Below are 15,297 nucleotides of genomic sequence, written 5' to 3'. Positions count from 1 at the left end.
CGTAACAGAATGAAAAAAGGTCTTATTTTAAACATCTTTAATATTTTACCTGCAATATTCAGTCTCAGGAAGTAAAATGTACTTTGTAGGTGTCATCCTGGTCAGATAGTGAAGAGTCTCAGGATTCTTCTGACAGCATTGGCTCTTCACAGAAAGCTCGGGGAATTTTGGCACGGCGCCCATCTTACAGGTGAGTATTGACTCCTAAGTGTTTTTATTTATTCAATTCCAGAGTTTACATAGTGCTGTATACTTGATGTGAGACCTTGTGAAAAGTAGTGGGAATCTATGCCTATAATCACCCTCTTGGTGAGGGAAAACTTAAGTGAAATCACTAAGAAGCTGTGAAGTATCAACAAAATGAACATGTTTTGCACTAGATTTAAATAGCATAAAGGCATTAGGCAATACTTTATGTTAATAAACTTGAGTATTATTTGGGGACTATAAGTACTTTGTGAAAAATCTTTCAGGTGGATAATGGATTGGTAATTGTGTTACTGTTACTAGTTGTTTTATAGTTTAATTTTCTCATATTTAATTTTTTAAAAGATGTGTTATCAAAGGCAATACCAAGTTTTCCCACTAATTTTATAATTTGGGGTATGTCACAAGTAGGAATGGGAATGAATTTAGAATTGGCCTGTGTAGGCTCACTGAATTGGTTTAGAATGCTTGTGATCTATTCCAGAAGCTACATTTTAGCAAATGTACTGTAGGACTTAAATAAAATTAAACTTCAAGTATTAATTTTATAAAGTTTATTAATAATCACTTGAAGTAGAAGGAATAAAAAGGAAATAGAAGTAAGAAAACCTAATTATTTAACAAAATTAAGACCATATGATAAAGTTCTCCTTGCCTGTTTAAAAAGCCCACTCTGCCAAAGCCCTGATAGGAAGACTAGAGAGCGAGAGGTGGGACTACACCAAATTTATATCCTCCCTATGTCAGCACATAATGTGAGGAGAGGGGGATGCTGGGAATTTTAATTTTTAGGGTAACAGATTCTAATTACACAGTACTAAGTAGTTATTGTGGGATGCAAATGAATTTTTTTAATCTTTAAATTGTAAATATAACATTTATTGTGATGGAATTTGGATAGCCACTGAGGGGTGCAAAAAAATGGTAATTCTATGATGTGCCAATTTCAGAATCAAGGAAGAGACTATGAGTGGCTAAGGGTGATGTACATACTTGTACATCAATCACATTCATTGTCAGCAGGCCTTTTCAAAAGTCACAAGTTCCTGTCAGCAGAGTCCGGGGTCTTCTGAAGGTCATTAAGCACTTGTGTTTGACCAGTGATATCCTAGGGTCCAAGGAAGTTATGGTTTTGAAGCAAAGGTGGCTAGGGAGTAGGTAGAAATGACCCATGGGGTAAGGGGCTTTGTTAAGGCACGTGAATCCTTTTTCAAGTACTGCATCCTTGGGGAACAGAGAGGGGTGGAAAGAGTGCTAATAGGGCAGCACAAAGTAAATCCTTTTAATTGGCTTAACTAATCTAGTGTAGATTAGTTTAACCAATTAACCAAATACAATTAATATAATCACTGATACATAAAAAATACCACCAATACATTGTGTGTGGGGGGGGAGATTCTAACCTATAAAATTCTCATTCCTAAAGTATTCCTAACATGACTAACTCAAACTTAATCCAATACTGCTTAATTCACTAATACAATCTCTGATAAGTCACACCGAATTGAGTAAATTCTGATTAAATTGAGTGGGGATGGGGAGAGGAGAATCAATTATTTTCACTCAAATATTCTTATTTCTAAGGTACATCACCCCAGTTTCCTTAAATTTACTTTTCATGTGCCATGGTTTCAGATCCAAATTCCAAGAGCCTGGACAGGTCACTTAACCCCCATTGCCTAGCCCTTACCACTCTTCTGCCTTAGAACCAATACATGGTGTTGATTCTAAGATGGAAGGGTTTTTATCAAAACAAAACAAAAAGCTTAGTATATTAAAGTTCTTCACCATTTACCTCCAACCTGTAAGGGTTAAAAATTAAGATTGGACTAAATATAAATGTGGTCACCGAAATTAATATATCTTGTCAAATGACTTTTCAGCAGTATTTATTTATAAAATAGAAGGAAAGAGTGAAAGTAGAGAAATGAGAAAGAAGGCAGAGAAGATATCCTATCACACTAGATCAGTGATGGGCAAACTACGGCCCGTGGGCCAGATGCAGCCCCATGAAATGTTCTATATGACCAAATGACATTATTCCTAATCTGATGAATACAATGAGTAGGATACAATACAATGAAACTTTGAAAAAGTTGCCTTAGAAACAGACAGATGAGTATTTCCTTTTCTTTGGCCCTCTCTTTAAAAAGTTTGCCCATCACTGCACTAGATAATTACTCTGGCCCAGTATGAGCTAGTTTTATTAAGCAGGTTTTATTAACTCTCCACCTGAGAAGGGTTCCAGTCACAAGGCCTCCTCCAAGAGAGGGGGCCTCTCTGGAAGCTAGTCCCTTCAGGAGCCAGGAAAGGAGTCAGCCTTTTTCACTCGCCCATGTGATAGTCCAAAGAAAAGATCCAAGAGTAGTCTCACCTGTGGATTTTAAAATTAATATTCAGTATCTCCAAAGCATAATATTTATATAGATTTATTAATATTTAAGAGCTAGAGAACACAGGGAATGTTCCCCACTCACTTCACATGGAAGAGAGAGCTAGGGCAACAAGGACCAGTCACCACTCAATTCATATGGAAGAGAGAGTGAGAGGAGCGTTATCCAAAATTTATATACAATCATGCAAAAGATGCACTTAAACAGAAAGGAAAAGGAATTGTGGGCAATACAGAAAGGAATTTTGGGCAATGCAGTTCCAGGGGTTCAAGATTTTTCATATATACATTCCCCCCTATGATCCTTTGGGAGACTAGTCTCCCCAGTGGATCTTGGAAACAGTCAAATTAAAACTTAAAATAATTTGGGGAAAAAAGGGACATAAAAGAGAAAAAGAACAAAACCAATGTTAGATGCATTGACAAAAAAACAAATAGGCAAACACTAAGAAGACAAAAAGCCCTTTTTGGCATTAGAGTGTCCATTCAAAGTAAATACATTCAACCCCTCAAAGTTCAAATTCACCATCTCAAAGTTCACTCTGATCTTCTGGTGCAGTGAGTGTCTCTGCAGGCATCTTCATGGCACCTTCTGGATTCTGGAAGGTGGTCTTCTGTTCTAAATTAGGCTCAAATTCAAATCAAAACTCACAGCAACAACCTAGTTCCGCCTGAGGAGAATAATAACACATTCCCGCCTGAGGAAGATACAGGGATACACATAGGAATCACGTAGGGATACACAATCATGTCTTAAGATATATGAATCAATTATCAAAAACATTGAAGAATCCAAAGAAATTAAAAGAAAATAACCTGTGAGGGAAATTTAGAATATCAAAAACATGAAGAAGAAAAGAAAAAAAATTCTAGGAAAAAGGAAAAAACCCACAAATCACAACAGGTTCTTGTAGCAATCCATGTCCCATAAGCTTTGCAACGACAATCACTCGCTAACCCATTTTAGCAGCCTGCACTACAGTAAGTTGACACATCATGAAAGAAATAGAAAAAAAGATACTAGATCTCAAAACAAATGGGAAATAGCATTTCCTGGTTTGATCCTTTTCTTCACTTTTTGGGATAATGGAGCCAGAACAATCATTGTATACTTGATATAGAGTGTGGTACAAGGAAGTCTGTCCTACGTCTTAACATATGTCAGGCGCCGCAACCTCGAGTCTCACACATGATTAAGTCTGTGCTCTTTGCACAGAATGTCATCAATCCCCATAGGATTGGTTTGGTCTCTTACCTTTTTGTGCTCGTTTGACACTTTGCAGGTCAACTTCTGTGCTCCTTTGTGGTCCGTTTCTCTTTGATTCAGATGTATTCATCGAGCAAAAGTCTCATAATATTTCAATAACTAGTGGCAGGTTGCCATAGTCCAAAGCTTTTTGGGTACACATTTATATGCTAGGCAAATGGACATCTTATGTTATTCTAATGCAAAAATCAAAACATTTCAGAAAATATTTTTAGTACTGGTGACATGTGCTTCAAATGTAAAAAATGAGAGGAAAAAATCAAATACTATATGGCATTGTAGGAAGAAGAAACAAAAATATTAAAATTGTGTAATCTCACAATTACAGAGGTAAAGTTATAGAGGCTAATTTCCAAAAAATAAAATTTATTTCCCTCTTTAACTTGCCATGATCTGCAGCGTGAGTGCAAATGAGATAGATAAAGCAATAATCAAGAAAATACAAAAAAATCACAAAAGGCACAAAATGTTACAAAAGGCACTTCAAGTCAATATAGGTCACTAATTCAGATATTCTGTTGTGAGGTAGTATATATATATATATAATTCTACAAGGGCAATTTGTTCAAATATAAGGATCAGCCAAATACAGTGCAACAAAATAGTAGAAATCTAGCAATCAGGGAAATCTTATCACAATAGTCAAATACAGTCAGTACAGGCAATTATTCATTATCAGTAGAGGGGAATCATTTTATATGACCACAATGAATCCATGAGTCCCTTTCCCCAATTTTAATGATTTAATGACTACATGTGTAGTCAATAGGACCTGGAATGGTCTATCATAAGCAGGTTCAGTTGTCCCAGTACGTTTGAAATTCTTTATGTGCATGCTATCACCTGGGTTCAAATCATGAAATGAGAAATCTATGGGGCCTGCTTGAACAGCAGCTCCAGAGTTGTGGAGTTCTTACAGTTTTATTTGTAATTATCTGATATATGTGGTAATGGTTGTATCCCCTCCCAACAGTGAAGTATAGGCAAGGGTAAATGGTTGTGCCTGAATAGGTGGATGTCCAAATAGCATCTCAAATGGTGAGATGTCTAAATCATCTCTGGATCTGCTTCTGAAATAAATAGGGACAGAGGTAGAATTTGGGGCCATTTTATTTTATTTTTTTTATTTTGAGTATTTCCCCAGTTATCAGGCCATTTTAAATGAGTCTCCAAGCACAATTTGCCAATCATAGTTTTAAGTTCTTTATTCATCCTTTCAACTTGGCCGGAGCTCTGGGGATGATATAGTGTATGAAATTTAGGAGTTATCCCCAAACATGAATAAATTTGCAATAAGACCTAAGTAGTAAAATGAGTTCCTTTATCTGAATCAGTACATGATGGCAGGCCAAAACAAGGAGTAATTTCTTTCAAAAGGACTTCAGCAACAAAAGCCGCTGTGGCCTGAGCAGTAGGAAATGCTTCAGGCCACCTGGTCAGCTGATCGACTATGACCAGACAAAATTTATACTGTCTAGCTTTTGGCATAGAGATAAAATCAATTTGTAAATGCTCAAATGGTGTGTAAGCTAGAGGACGTCCACCAAAGACTTTTCCTCAAAAAGTGTGCTAATTAAAGGCTACAATAATAATTAGAGCCAGCTGACCAAATGTTAGAGATGGAGGGGAGATAGAGAGAGTCTATGTAGGGGTGAGACTCTCTTCTAGCTCTCCCCTCCTGCCAATTATACACTGAGAGACTTTGAGGTTGTGTCACCCCATAACTGGGTGAACTGGATAGTCGTGCTACCCCACAGGAGTTGAGGGTGAGGCTTCCCTTTAAAATGAGGTATGGGGGACCCCAAACGGATTCTGAATGAGGGTGGGGTTCAGGCAAGCCTCCCCTGAGGTCAGTCAACTTCACAGCGGGTGGTCTGACTCCAAGATGGAGGCAGCCAGACCAAGCTGTGATTCCCCTCCCCCTCGTCTCTCAGGCACTCTGGAACACTATCTGACTAATGAATGGCTTTTATTAATCACAATTTACGGATTGGGGAAAGGGGTGAAGGGCAGAGGGATTTGGGGGTACCCTCTTCTCTATTTCTATGGAGTCTGTTACTCGGGTGGGAACCTTTGGGGTCCCCACTTCTAAGTGTCTCTCCCCCCTTGTCCCTTCTTTTTCTGTTTCTATTTCTGTCCTTTTCTATAATTGTAAGTTAGACCGGAAAGGATCTCTCAGCAAGGTTGGGTGATGGGGGAAGGAGCCCAAGAGATTGCTCCCAAAATTGAATTCAGAAACTTAGCTGACTGAAGTCTTGCTGGATGAGAAGTGATGCCTTTGACCAGGGAATCAGGGTATCAATGTCCAAAGAAAGATCCTCAGGACTGGATTCAAGCTGAGATGTCTACCTCCTTCCTCTCTCCAGTCCTCCGCCGGAAGTCCTTTGTCCTCCTTCTTCCTCCCGAGAATTTCCCAGAATCCCCTCTGGTCTTAACTTCTGGCTCTTTTTGTCCCATCCCTCATCCTTACAAGGCCTGGGCAGGTAGGAAAAGCTGTACATATTTTGGAGGCAATTGTAGTTATTCCATACTCCTTTAACAGAGTCTACAGTGCCTTGGGTCCTGAAATGACCATGTTTATGGATGGAATGACAAATTTGGTTATATAAAGCTCTAGGGAGCAGGGATTTGCCTTCAGATGACATGACATAAACAGACTCATACTCCATTTATCTGTTTAGCTTTAAATTTTTGCTTCCATTTTTCTACTTCCTTGTCCTTATGGGAAAGGGATAGATCCAAATCCCCAGTAATTGTTAGTGTCATAATTAATTTGGGTCCTTCTAAGGCTGCTAGTTTGGCTGTGACATCTGCTTGATCATTTCCCCTGGAGACAGGGTCAGTGCCACTTGTGTTTGCAGAAGCAGTGAACAACAGCTATGGCTTTGGGGAGCTGGAGGGCAGAAAGAAGTTCAGTAATAAGGTTTGTATTGGCAATACATTTTCCAGAATTCCTCTGAAGCCATAACATGCCAACGGCATGACATATGCCAAATGCATAATGGGAGGCTGTGTAAATTGTGACCCTTTTATCCTTTGCAATGATATAGACATGTTTCAAAGCTGTGATTTCTGCACCTTGTGTACTTACATGTGAAGGTAAGGAAGTTTACCATAGAGTATCCAATTCAGTAACTATTGCAGCTCCTATTTAGGGCATTCCACTTCTCATAAAGGAAGAACCATCTATAAATAATATTAAATCTGAATTAGCTAAGGGGTGTCCAGTAAATCATTATGAGGCTTATCAATAATGGACACTAAATGTCCTCCAGAAATTGGCAAATCAGGGAGCAAGGTTGCAGGATTAAGAATTCCACAGCACTTTAGTGTGATATGTTCATTATTTAATAGGGTTATCTTATATCTTGTAATCCTTTGATCAGTAAATGCCTGTGTCCTATGTCTTAATAACAATGCCATGACCTCGTGTGGGCACTTTATGGTCAGAGGGCATCCTAATACTAGATCAGCAGATTTGGTTACTAATAAAGCTGTGGCAGCTACACTTCTAAGGCATAGTAGTGCTCCTGAAGCTACTGGGTCCAGATGGGCAGAATAATAGGCTACCGGGCATTGAGCAGGTCCCAAAAGTTGAGTTAGAACACCTTTCTGTTCATGGACATATAAGGTAAGTGGTTTGTCATAATTTGGGATGCCTAGAGCAAGGATAGACAGGATTAACCTGTTTTAAATTTGAAAGAGCTGTTAGGTGTTCTGTTTCGAGTTCAGGAACTGTGTTTTTTGTGAGTGATACAAGGGGCTTAGTGATTTCCCCATAGCAAGGGATTCACTGCCGACAAAATCCTCACCCTCAATTGCTTTTTAGTGGTAGGAGCATTTAATTTTTGGATATTTTCAATACATTTAGGAGAAACTGAACAGAACCCAGCAGTTAAAATGAAACCTAAATATTGTACTTTGGGGAAATACCACTGAACTTTATCTTTGGAGACCTTGTGACCTCTCTTATGTAGCTCCAAAAGGAGATGCTTGCTATCCTCTTGGCATGTTTCAGCAATTGATGAAGCCAAGAGCAAATCATCCATATATTGGATTAAATGGCTGTATTTAAATTTAATGGCATCTGTATCAGCAGTTAAGAATTGTGTAAATAATGTAAATAAAGTAATGTCCACGAAACCCTGGGGCAAACAATCCCAGGTCCACTGAGAACCCTTCCAAGTGAAACCAAAGATATGCCTGGAATCCTCGTGTATAAGTATGGAAAAGAAGGCTTAGCACAAGTCTACTACTGTAAAGTATGTAGCTGTGTTAGGAATAGAATTATAATATTAATGTTGGAAACTACAGGGTGTCTCTTTATAACATAATTGTTCATGGCTCTCAAATCCTGGACGAATTGATAGAGATGCTTGCCATTAGGTCCCAATTTTGGCTTTTTAATAGGCAGGATGTGCGTATTGTATTCAGATTTATTGGGAATGATGATGCTTTGGTCAATTAGTGAATTAATCACTGGGGTAATACCCGCTATTGCCTCCTTCAAGAGAGGGTACTGAGGAATGGAAGGTGGCGGGCTAGATTTAGTTTTAATTTGGACAGGGACAGCTGATTTAAGTTGGCCAACATCAGAAGATGAGGTGGCCCAGAGAGACTCAGGTATATCAGTTGGAATTTCAAAAGTGGGAGATTCTTTCATATCATGACTATCTGAAAGGAGTACAAGGAGCAAAGTTAAGGATTCCTCAGGCAATTCTAGTGATATAGAGCCATCTGGAGAGCAAGTTATTGTGGCTCTACGCTTGCATAAAAGATCTCTCCCCAGCAAATTTATAGGGGAGCCAGGCATCAAGGGGAAAGAGTGTTCCACTTTTAAAAGAACATATAAATATAAGTTAATCTATGAGAAACCAGTAGGTGTTTTGGGCAACTGCCACTCACAGATTAAACTCACAAAGAAGGATAGGGTATCAGAGCCTGAGTAAATCTGATAACCCTTTCACTAAAGTAATGGCAGTTGTGATTACTGGTCTCTGTCACAAACCAAAGAATAACACAAAAATTAACTACTCACACACTATGGGTTCTTTGAGGTGAGAGGAAACAAACAGGAAGGAAAACAAAATAGTTTAATGTATAAAAAGATTAGGGAGAGTGGGAGAGGTATTTCTATAACTAGGATTAGCTAACCAACAAGAAATGGAGTCCTAAGAGAGAGTTTCTCTGTCAACCCAACTTCAGTCAGGCTGACAACCTCGACTGAAGACTAGAGGGACAGAGCTGGGTGTTGGGATTTTCACAATTGGTCCAGGCTGCTTCTTTGATGACTTCAGGATAACAGGAACCAACTCCTTGGATAGCCAATAATCCAACTCCTTGGACAGCCAATAATCCAAAAGATACAGATAGGGGGAAATGTCTGCAAACTGTGCATCAGAAAACAGACACTATCCACTACCAAAGGTTGTCTTGAGAGATGTGGTTCTCAAGCTTCTCCAATCCCAAAGATCCCAAGCTCATGGAGTCACTGCTGGCTGGACTTCTCAAAACACCTCTCACACCAACAATGACAGTTTCACTCCTCCCCCAGTTGCTTTCCCTTACAGAATGCTCAAAGCTGACAGCCAAACTCCTATATATTTCTATTCTATTCCCTAAATTACTTCATTATAGTCCCCCCCTTGCACAAAGCCAAAATACTGTTTCACACAATATTTTTTGGTATTTGTGCACTATGAACTAAACTAAAATTCTAACCCCAAATAACAAAACAACCTACACTAACTATTCTATCTAACACTACCTTACTTTATCCTACTCTAGGGATTTTAACAAGGAAAGGTAAAGGGATAAATACATTGAACAATTACATAGTTCAAAGTACAGAATAATAAGTTACAAAGTAAAATTCCAAGAAGATTAACAAAAATCAACAAAAAATATGAAATATCAACACAAAATTCAAACAAAACCACTAAACACAACTCCTAAACTAATACATAAATATTCTACTAATAAATGCAAACAAGCTCGGAAAAAAGATATTTTAACACAACATTGCATAAGGTTTTAAATCAAATTTCAACAAAACATCAAAATCACTTATGCAAATTATATTTAGAAACTCAATTAGTATCAAATTATTCACAGAATTACACTTATACATATACACATGATACATGCAATATACTCACAATATATGCATGTATGATACACATATGCATATATGTATATAACATACAGATCGCAAATAAACATATATACCATACTTACAATATAATACAATTTACAATATACACATACTATTTATACTTATTTACATAAAGGTTAGTAAGACATTCTAGTCTGGAAAATGAAAGGTGGTATCCTCTGATTCCTGTGCCCCAACTTCCCCCTTTCCCCCCCTTCATAATCTTTGGGTAGTTCCTTGGGCTCCTCCCTGAGGGGCAGTAGAGGAGTCATTTGGTATGAGTTATCAATTGCCTGATCCATATTCCTAGAATTGTTATCAGTCCTAAAGTTGAGATTCCTGAAATTATTTCCATAATTGTTTTTATTTCGGAAGTTGTAATTTCTGAAGTTATTATTTCTAATTGCTTGTTTCCAATTCCCACACTTCATCATTATGTGACCCCTATTTGCACAGAAGTGGCATATAAGGGACTGATAGTTAAATTCTTGTAGAGGGGCAAGTGCCATTGGTTGAATATCATGCCCTTTTTGTTGTTTATCAGTTTTATCATTTAAAGAGTCTAGTTTCTTTTGAAACATTTCCATTAAATTATTAGTCTCTTCCTGTTTTTCTTTATGGCCTTTAGAGACATAAACAGCAATTTTTCTCAACTCGTCCAGGTCCATCTGAGGCCACCTTGGGCAATATGTTTTAAAGTAATCCCGGACTACTTTGCAACTGTTGTAGACAAAATGTCACCTTATTTGCCTAATACCTCTTTCTGAGCCTATCCATGAATTGGGAGGGTGTTAAATCATTGGATTGTTTAAGGTTTTCAAATTTGATCCATGCATCCATATTTTCGGAGCATTTTCATATTGCATTTATGACAGTCTCTCTACAATGATATAATTGCAAATAATCCTCAGATTTGTTATAGTCCCATTTAGGATCCTGAAATGACCAGTGTGCTGCATTGAGCCCTCGGACTTTATTAACATGAGATGATCTTACTTTTCTCACGTTCTGTTAGAAAAGCCTTGAGCAAATTTTAAACATGTTTATAAGATGGATTATATTGGAAAAATATGTTGGCCATCTTTTTTTGTTACCAGATATGGTTCTTCTCAAAAGTGGGAGCATTAGATGTCAGTTCTTTTATATCTTGAGGTATGAACGGTGTGTGCTGTCTTAAGTTTACCACATCTCCATTTCGTTCTATTGCGGGCATTTTCCTTATGGGGAAAAGGCCTTCATAGGAATTGGTCAATGGTTGTGGTTTCTGAGAAGTTGACTGTGGGAATACCAAGGCAGCATGGTAGAGTAGGAGGGCAAGATTTCCTCGGGGCTGTGATTGGTTGTGGGGTAGGAGAAATAGGGGAGGATGGGCCATTGAGAGGAGGATCAGTGGAGGTAAGGTTAGCCAGGAGTTGCAGAGCACGAGAGAGGTGGTTCAGAGTAAGAGAGAGGAGGTTCTGCACCTGAGATATAGTAGAGGGGCCTTTTATCTCTATTTTAGGAGAAATAGGATTTTCCTCTCGTAGTGGTTCAGAAATAGGTTTGCAAAAATCAGACATATTGGAGAGAATCTTCCTTTGCCATTTGACCATGGAAGTAATGCATTAAATTGTTCAATTGAATTTGCATGTTGGCCTGCATTCTCTGTTGGGAAGCTTGTTATGACTTAACAGAAAAGAATTGAAAAAGGAAAATTCCAAGCAACATAAGGAGAAGGAGGTAATCCGGAACCTTAAAGGTTGGACAAAAGCCAGAAGAGTTTCTTTTAGAGTAGCATTCATACTCCTGAGCATTGTAATCAAAAGGGTAGATTAAAGGAAAGTGGAAAAGAGAATAATTTTCCCTGTGTATATATTTATTTATGTATTATTTTGGGGGGCATAGAGGCAGGGTAAGGGGTATTGTAATTTTTATTTTATGTGATGTTATATGATTTTGTTGGATTTTATTTGCAAAAATTATTTTTATTTACTTGTAATGCATTTTTAAATTTATTTTTGGGGTGATGCTGCCCTCTGGTGGCAGGAAACAGCTACTTGTGAGAAAGCAGCTCAACAGGAAAAGGGGGGGAGAAATTGAGTGCTTAATACTGGCTTCTGGTGGCTAAGAGGGAACACTACAACAGGGAGGGTTAAGAGACATGGTTAGGGGCAGGAGGTGGGAGTAAGGGGCGGGGTTAGGGTAGGGGGTGTTTTTAGGGTGATGGATGGGAGTAAGGGGCGTGATTATATCTGCCAGAAACCAAAATGGAGGATATGACTACAAAACAGGGCGGGTTTGCTGAAAAGGGTCTAAAAGCTGCTGCAGCTTGAAACTGGGAGTTGAAGCAGTTAGCTTGCTTTTTTAAACCCAAGTTGGGACAGGAAGGGAGCAAGGATGCAGGCTGGGATGAATGAAAAAGGTCAGGACCTTTCCTGCCTAGGTAAAGAGCCTGGCAGAAGTTAGGAAGTAACTAGTTGCCCTGAAGGAAAGGGACTACCCCCTGAGCTGGGGCTGGGAGAGGGAGAGAGGGAGTCTTTTAAGCTTACCAGTCATGGAAGAAGTGGCAGAAACAGGGATAGTCTCTGCAGTGGAAGTCATGCCAGGTGGTGGGCTGGCTGCACAGGCTAGCAGTGGCTGAAGAAAGCACCTCAAGGAGGCAGTGGGAGGCCCCCAAACTGGGTGTGGCTGCTGAGAGCACTTGCAAAGGCTTCAGGCAGCTGGCAATAGCAGGGAGCTCTGGGATTTGGCAGGAAAGAGCCCTGTTGGAGAGCTCAGTGGGGGAACTTGGGAAGCTTAGCTCTGCAGGGAGTCTGGAGGGAAGGAGGAGGTGGAAAGAGAAGAAGGAAGAAAAGGGAAGGATGAGGGGAACAAAGGATCAAAAGGCAGTACATGGAGTGGGCAGGAAGCCCAGGAGACTCTGGGTGGGGGAGATTTCCTACTTACCTAAAAGTATGGTTCTGGGGTCCCTTCGATATGTTGCCCAAATGTGGATTTTTAAACTAATATTCAATATCTCCAAATTATGATATTTATAAAGATTTATTAATATTTAACTAGAGAGCTAGAGAACATGGGGAACATTCCCCACTCACTTCATATGGAAGAGAGAACTAGGGCAACAAGGACCGGTCACCACACAATTCACATGGAAGAGAAAGCAAGAGGGGCATTACCCAAAACTTATATATAATCATGCAAAAGACACATGTAAACAGAAAGGAAAAGGAATTGTGGGTAATACAGAAAGGAATTTTGGGCAATGCAGTTCCAGGGGTTCAAGATTTTCCAACTATACACACCAGGAACAGTCTGAGGTCCCACACTAGAGCTCCTCCAAGGCCAAGTTTGAAGGAGAAAAGAGGTGGTCACAGAAAGTTGCAACTACTTTTAAAGACCCTTCTTTGCGTCACTTCCCGTGCCTTCCTTCCACTTTATATGGACCAATCGCAGTTTTAGAATTTTCTTAGGACTTCCCGGGGGCAGTCAGTTGTTTCTGAGTTGTCAACCACTTTAGCACGTGGGTTGTGGACTTCCCCCCACTTAAGCATGAAGTAGGGGTGTATATGCTTCTGGTGATTAAATCTAAAAGTAGGCGGGGGAGAGTTAATCCCATCCTCACAAACCTCACTTTCTCTAATTTCCTGAATCTCATCCTACAAGATCATCATCAGTCTTGAAACTCACATTTCTTAGTAACTCTGCCCCTGGGACCCCTCCTTGCTTCCCTCTGGAAAGGATGCCCAGGGCAAACCTGCATCATTTCCCATCTGCTCTACTCCTTTGGACTTCAGCATTTCCTAGCAGCCCTTTTCAGCATTTTTATGTGGTGTTGTCTTCCCTGTAAGACTTCTTGCCTTTGGCCTTTCTTTGGCCTGACACTAGGTTCTTTAATAAATGTTTATTGACTAACTTTTCAGCCCCTTCATACACTCTGGGGCTGGGCTAACTAAAATTTTCTGGAGACTCTACATTAATTTTATAATTATTTATTAGATAGTGAAAGTAGTTTAGAGAGAGAAAAGGCACATAATTACCTGGTGGTCACCAGCCTTAACCACAGATTGCTGCTCACTGCTTGTCCTATGCACTTCTGCTGCTTCCTAGTCAAGCATGCAAATTTTCTTGATCCAAAACATAACCCTGGTGATGTCACTTTTTCTGGGTCTCCAGGATTGGACAGACTTGACCTCAGTCCAGGTCAGAGGCTTGTCTTCTGGACACCATGAGTCACATGGGATGGAGTCTTCTCAGACTCCAGGGAGCTATGTGTCCTCTGGTGTCCTCTCATAACACGCATGTGTACCTTGTTCCTAACCCAGTCAAAGGGGGAGAGGGAGACCAAAATCAATTTTCAAAACTTTAAAAAGGAAAGAGGGGTACAGATTTATACTAAATTCACACACAGGAATGTCCTTTTTCCTCAATTCTACCTCTTAAAATCCCTGGTTTTCTTCAAAGCTCAACTGGGAAACTTTTCCAGATCCTTAGAGCTCTTAGTGCTGTTTTGTATGTGACTTCCTATGCATAGTATCTTCCCCAAAGACTGTAAGTTCCTCAAGGGCAAAGACTTTCATTTTTGTCTTAATATCCACAGGGCCTGCCACATAGTAAGCACTTAGTAATAAGTGCTTCATTGATGTTTCATGAGATACTTGTATAGTTAAGAATTCTTGAACCTTGAACCTCATCTCCTAGCATCCCTTTTCCTGGACCCCCATGTTTGCGTCTTCACATGTTGTTTATAAGTTCGCTGTAAGCCACACCCTCTCTTTTCAGACGCATGGCTGGGAAGGCTGACTTTTTTTCCTTTAGCTTTTTATGTTAGTTATGATTAATAAATCTTCTTAAATATAATACTTAGAATACTGGATATTAATTTCGAAGCTTACATTTATGGCTACCACTTTGGGATAGAATTCTCAAAAAAAAATTTTTAAGCCTTAGAAAACAATAAAGTAGATAAATTTTCAAGCCGCATTTTCTTTCCTACTAATTCTCACACCCATCTGCTTGAGCCAGCCCTCTTCCTGCCTCTGCTCCACCCACTACTGCTGCTGTTGCTGCTGCTGCCCAGCCTGCAGTCTCTGCCTGCCATGACCAAACCAGCTGCTGTAAGCTTGCCTCTCATCCATGCAGTTTTTTTTCCCCCACGGAAGGGTGAGAATCCCAATCCCTTTGGCCACCCCACGTGGGTTTTCCAGCTTGTCCCAGCCATTTTCAGAAACGGAACATGGCATGGAGCCATGACATGAATTTGTCACTTGATCCATCCAGGTCCATGTTGCTTATACAGCC

At 39.6% G+C, this 15,297-nt stretch overlaps 1 protein-coding gene across 3 annotated transcripts in view; it reads left to right on the top strand.

Annotated features, from left to right (window-relative positions):
- The window catches only part of ATF1 (activating transcription factor 1), a 53,390-nt gene that overhangs the window by 21,318 nt on the left and 16,775 nt on the right, over positions 1–15,297 (top strand). For all 3 annotated transcript variants that reach the window (XM_044677364.1, XM_044677362.1, XM_044677363.1), the window contains one exon: positions 90–190. In XM_044677364.1, the coding sequence (XP_044533299.1) occupies positions 90–190 (101 nt within the window). The remainder of the gene's footprint in view (positions 1–89; positions 191–15,297) is intronic.

The sequence above is a fragment of the Gracilinanus agilis genome, chromosome 5 (assembly GCF_016433145.1).
Source record: "Gracilinanus agilis isolate LMUSP501 chromosome 5, AgileGrace, whole genome shotgun sequence".
NCBI lineage: Eukaryota > Metazoa > Chordata > Mammalia > Didelphimorphia > Didelphidae > Gracilinanus > Gracilinanus agilis.
This window is presented reverse-complemented; position numbering and strand designations above follow the sequence as displayed.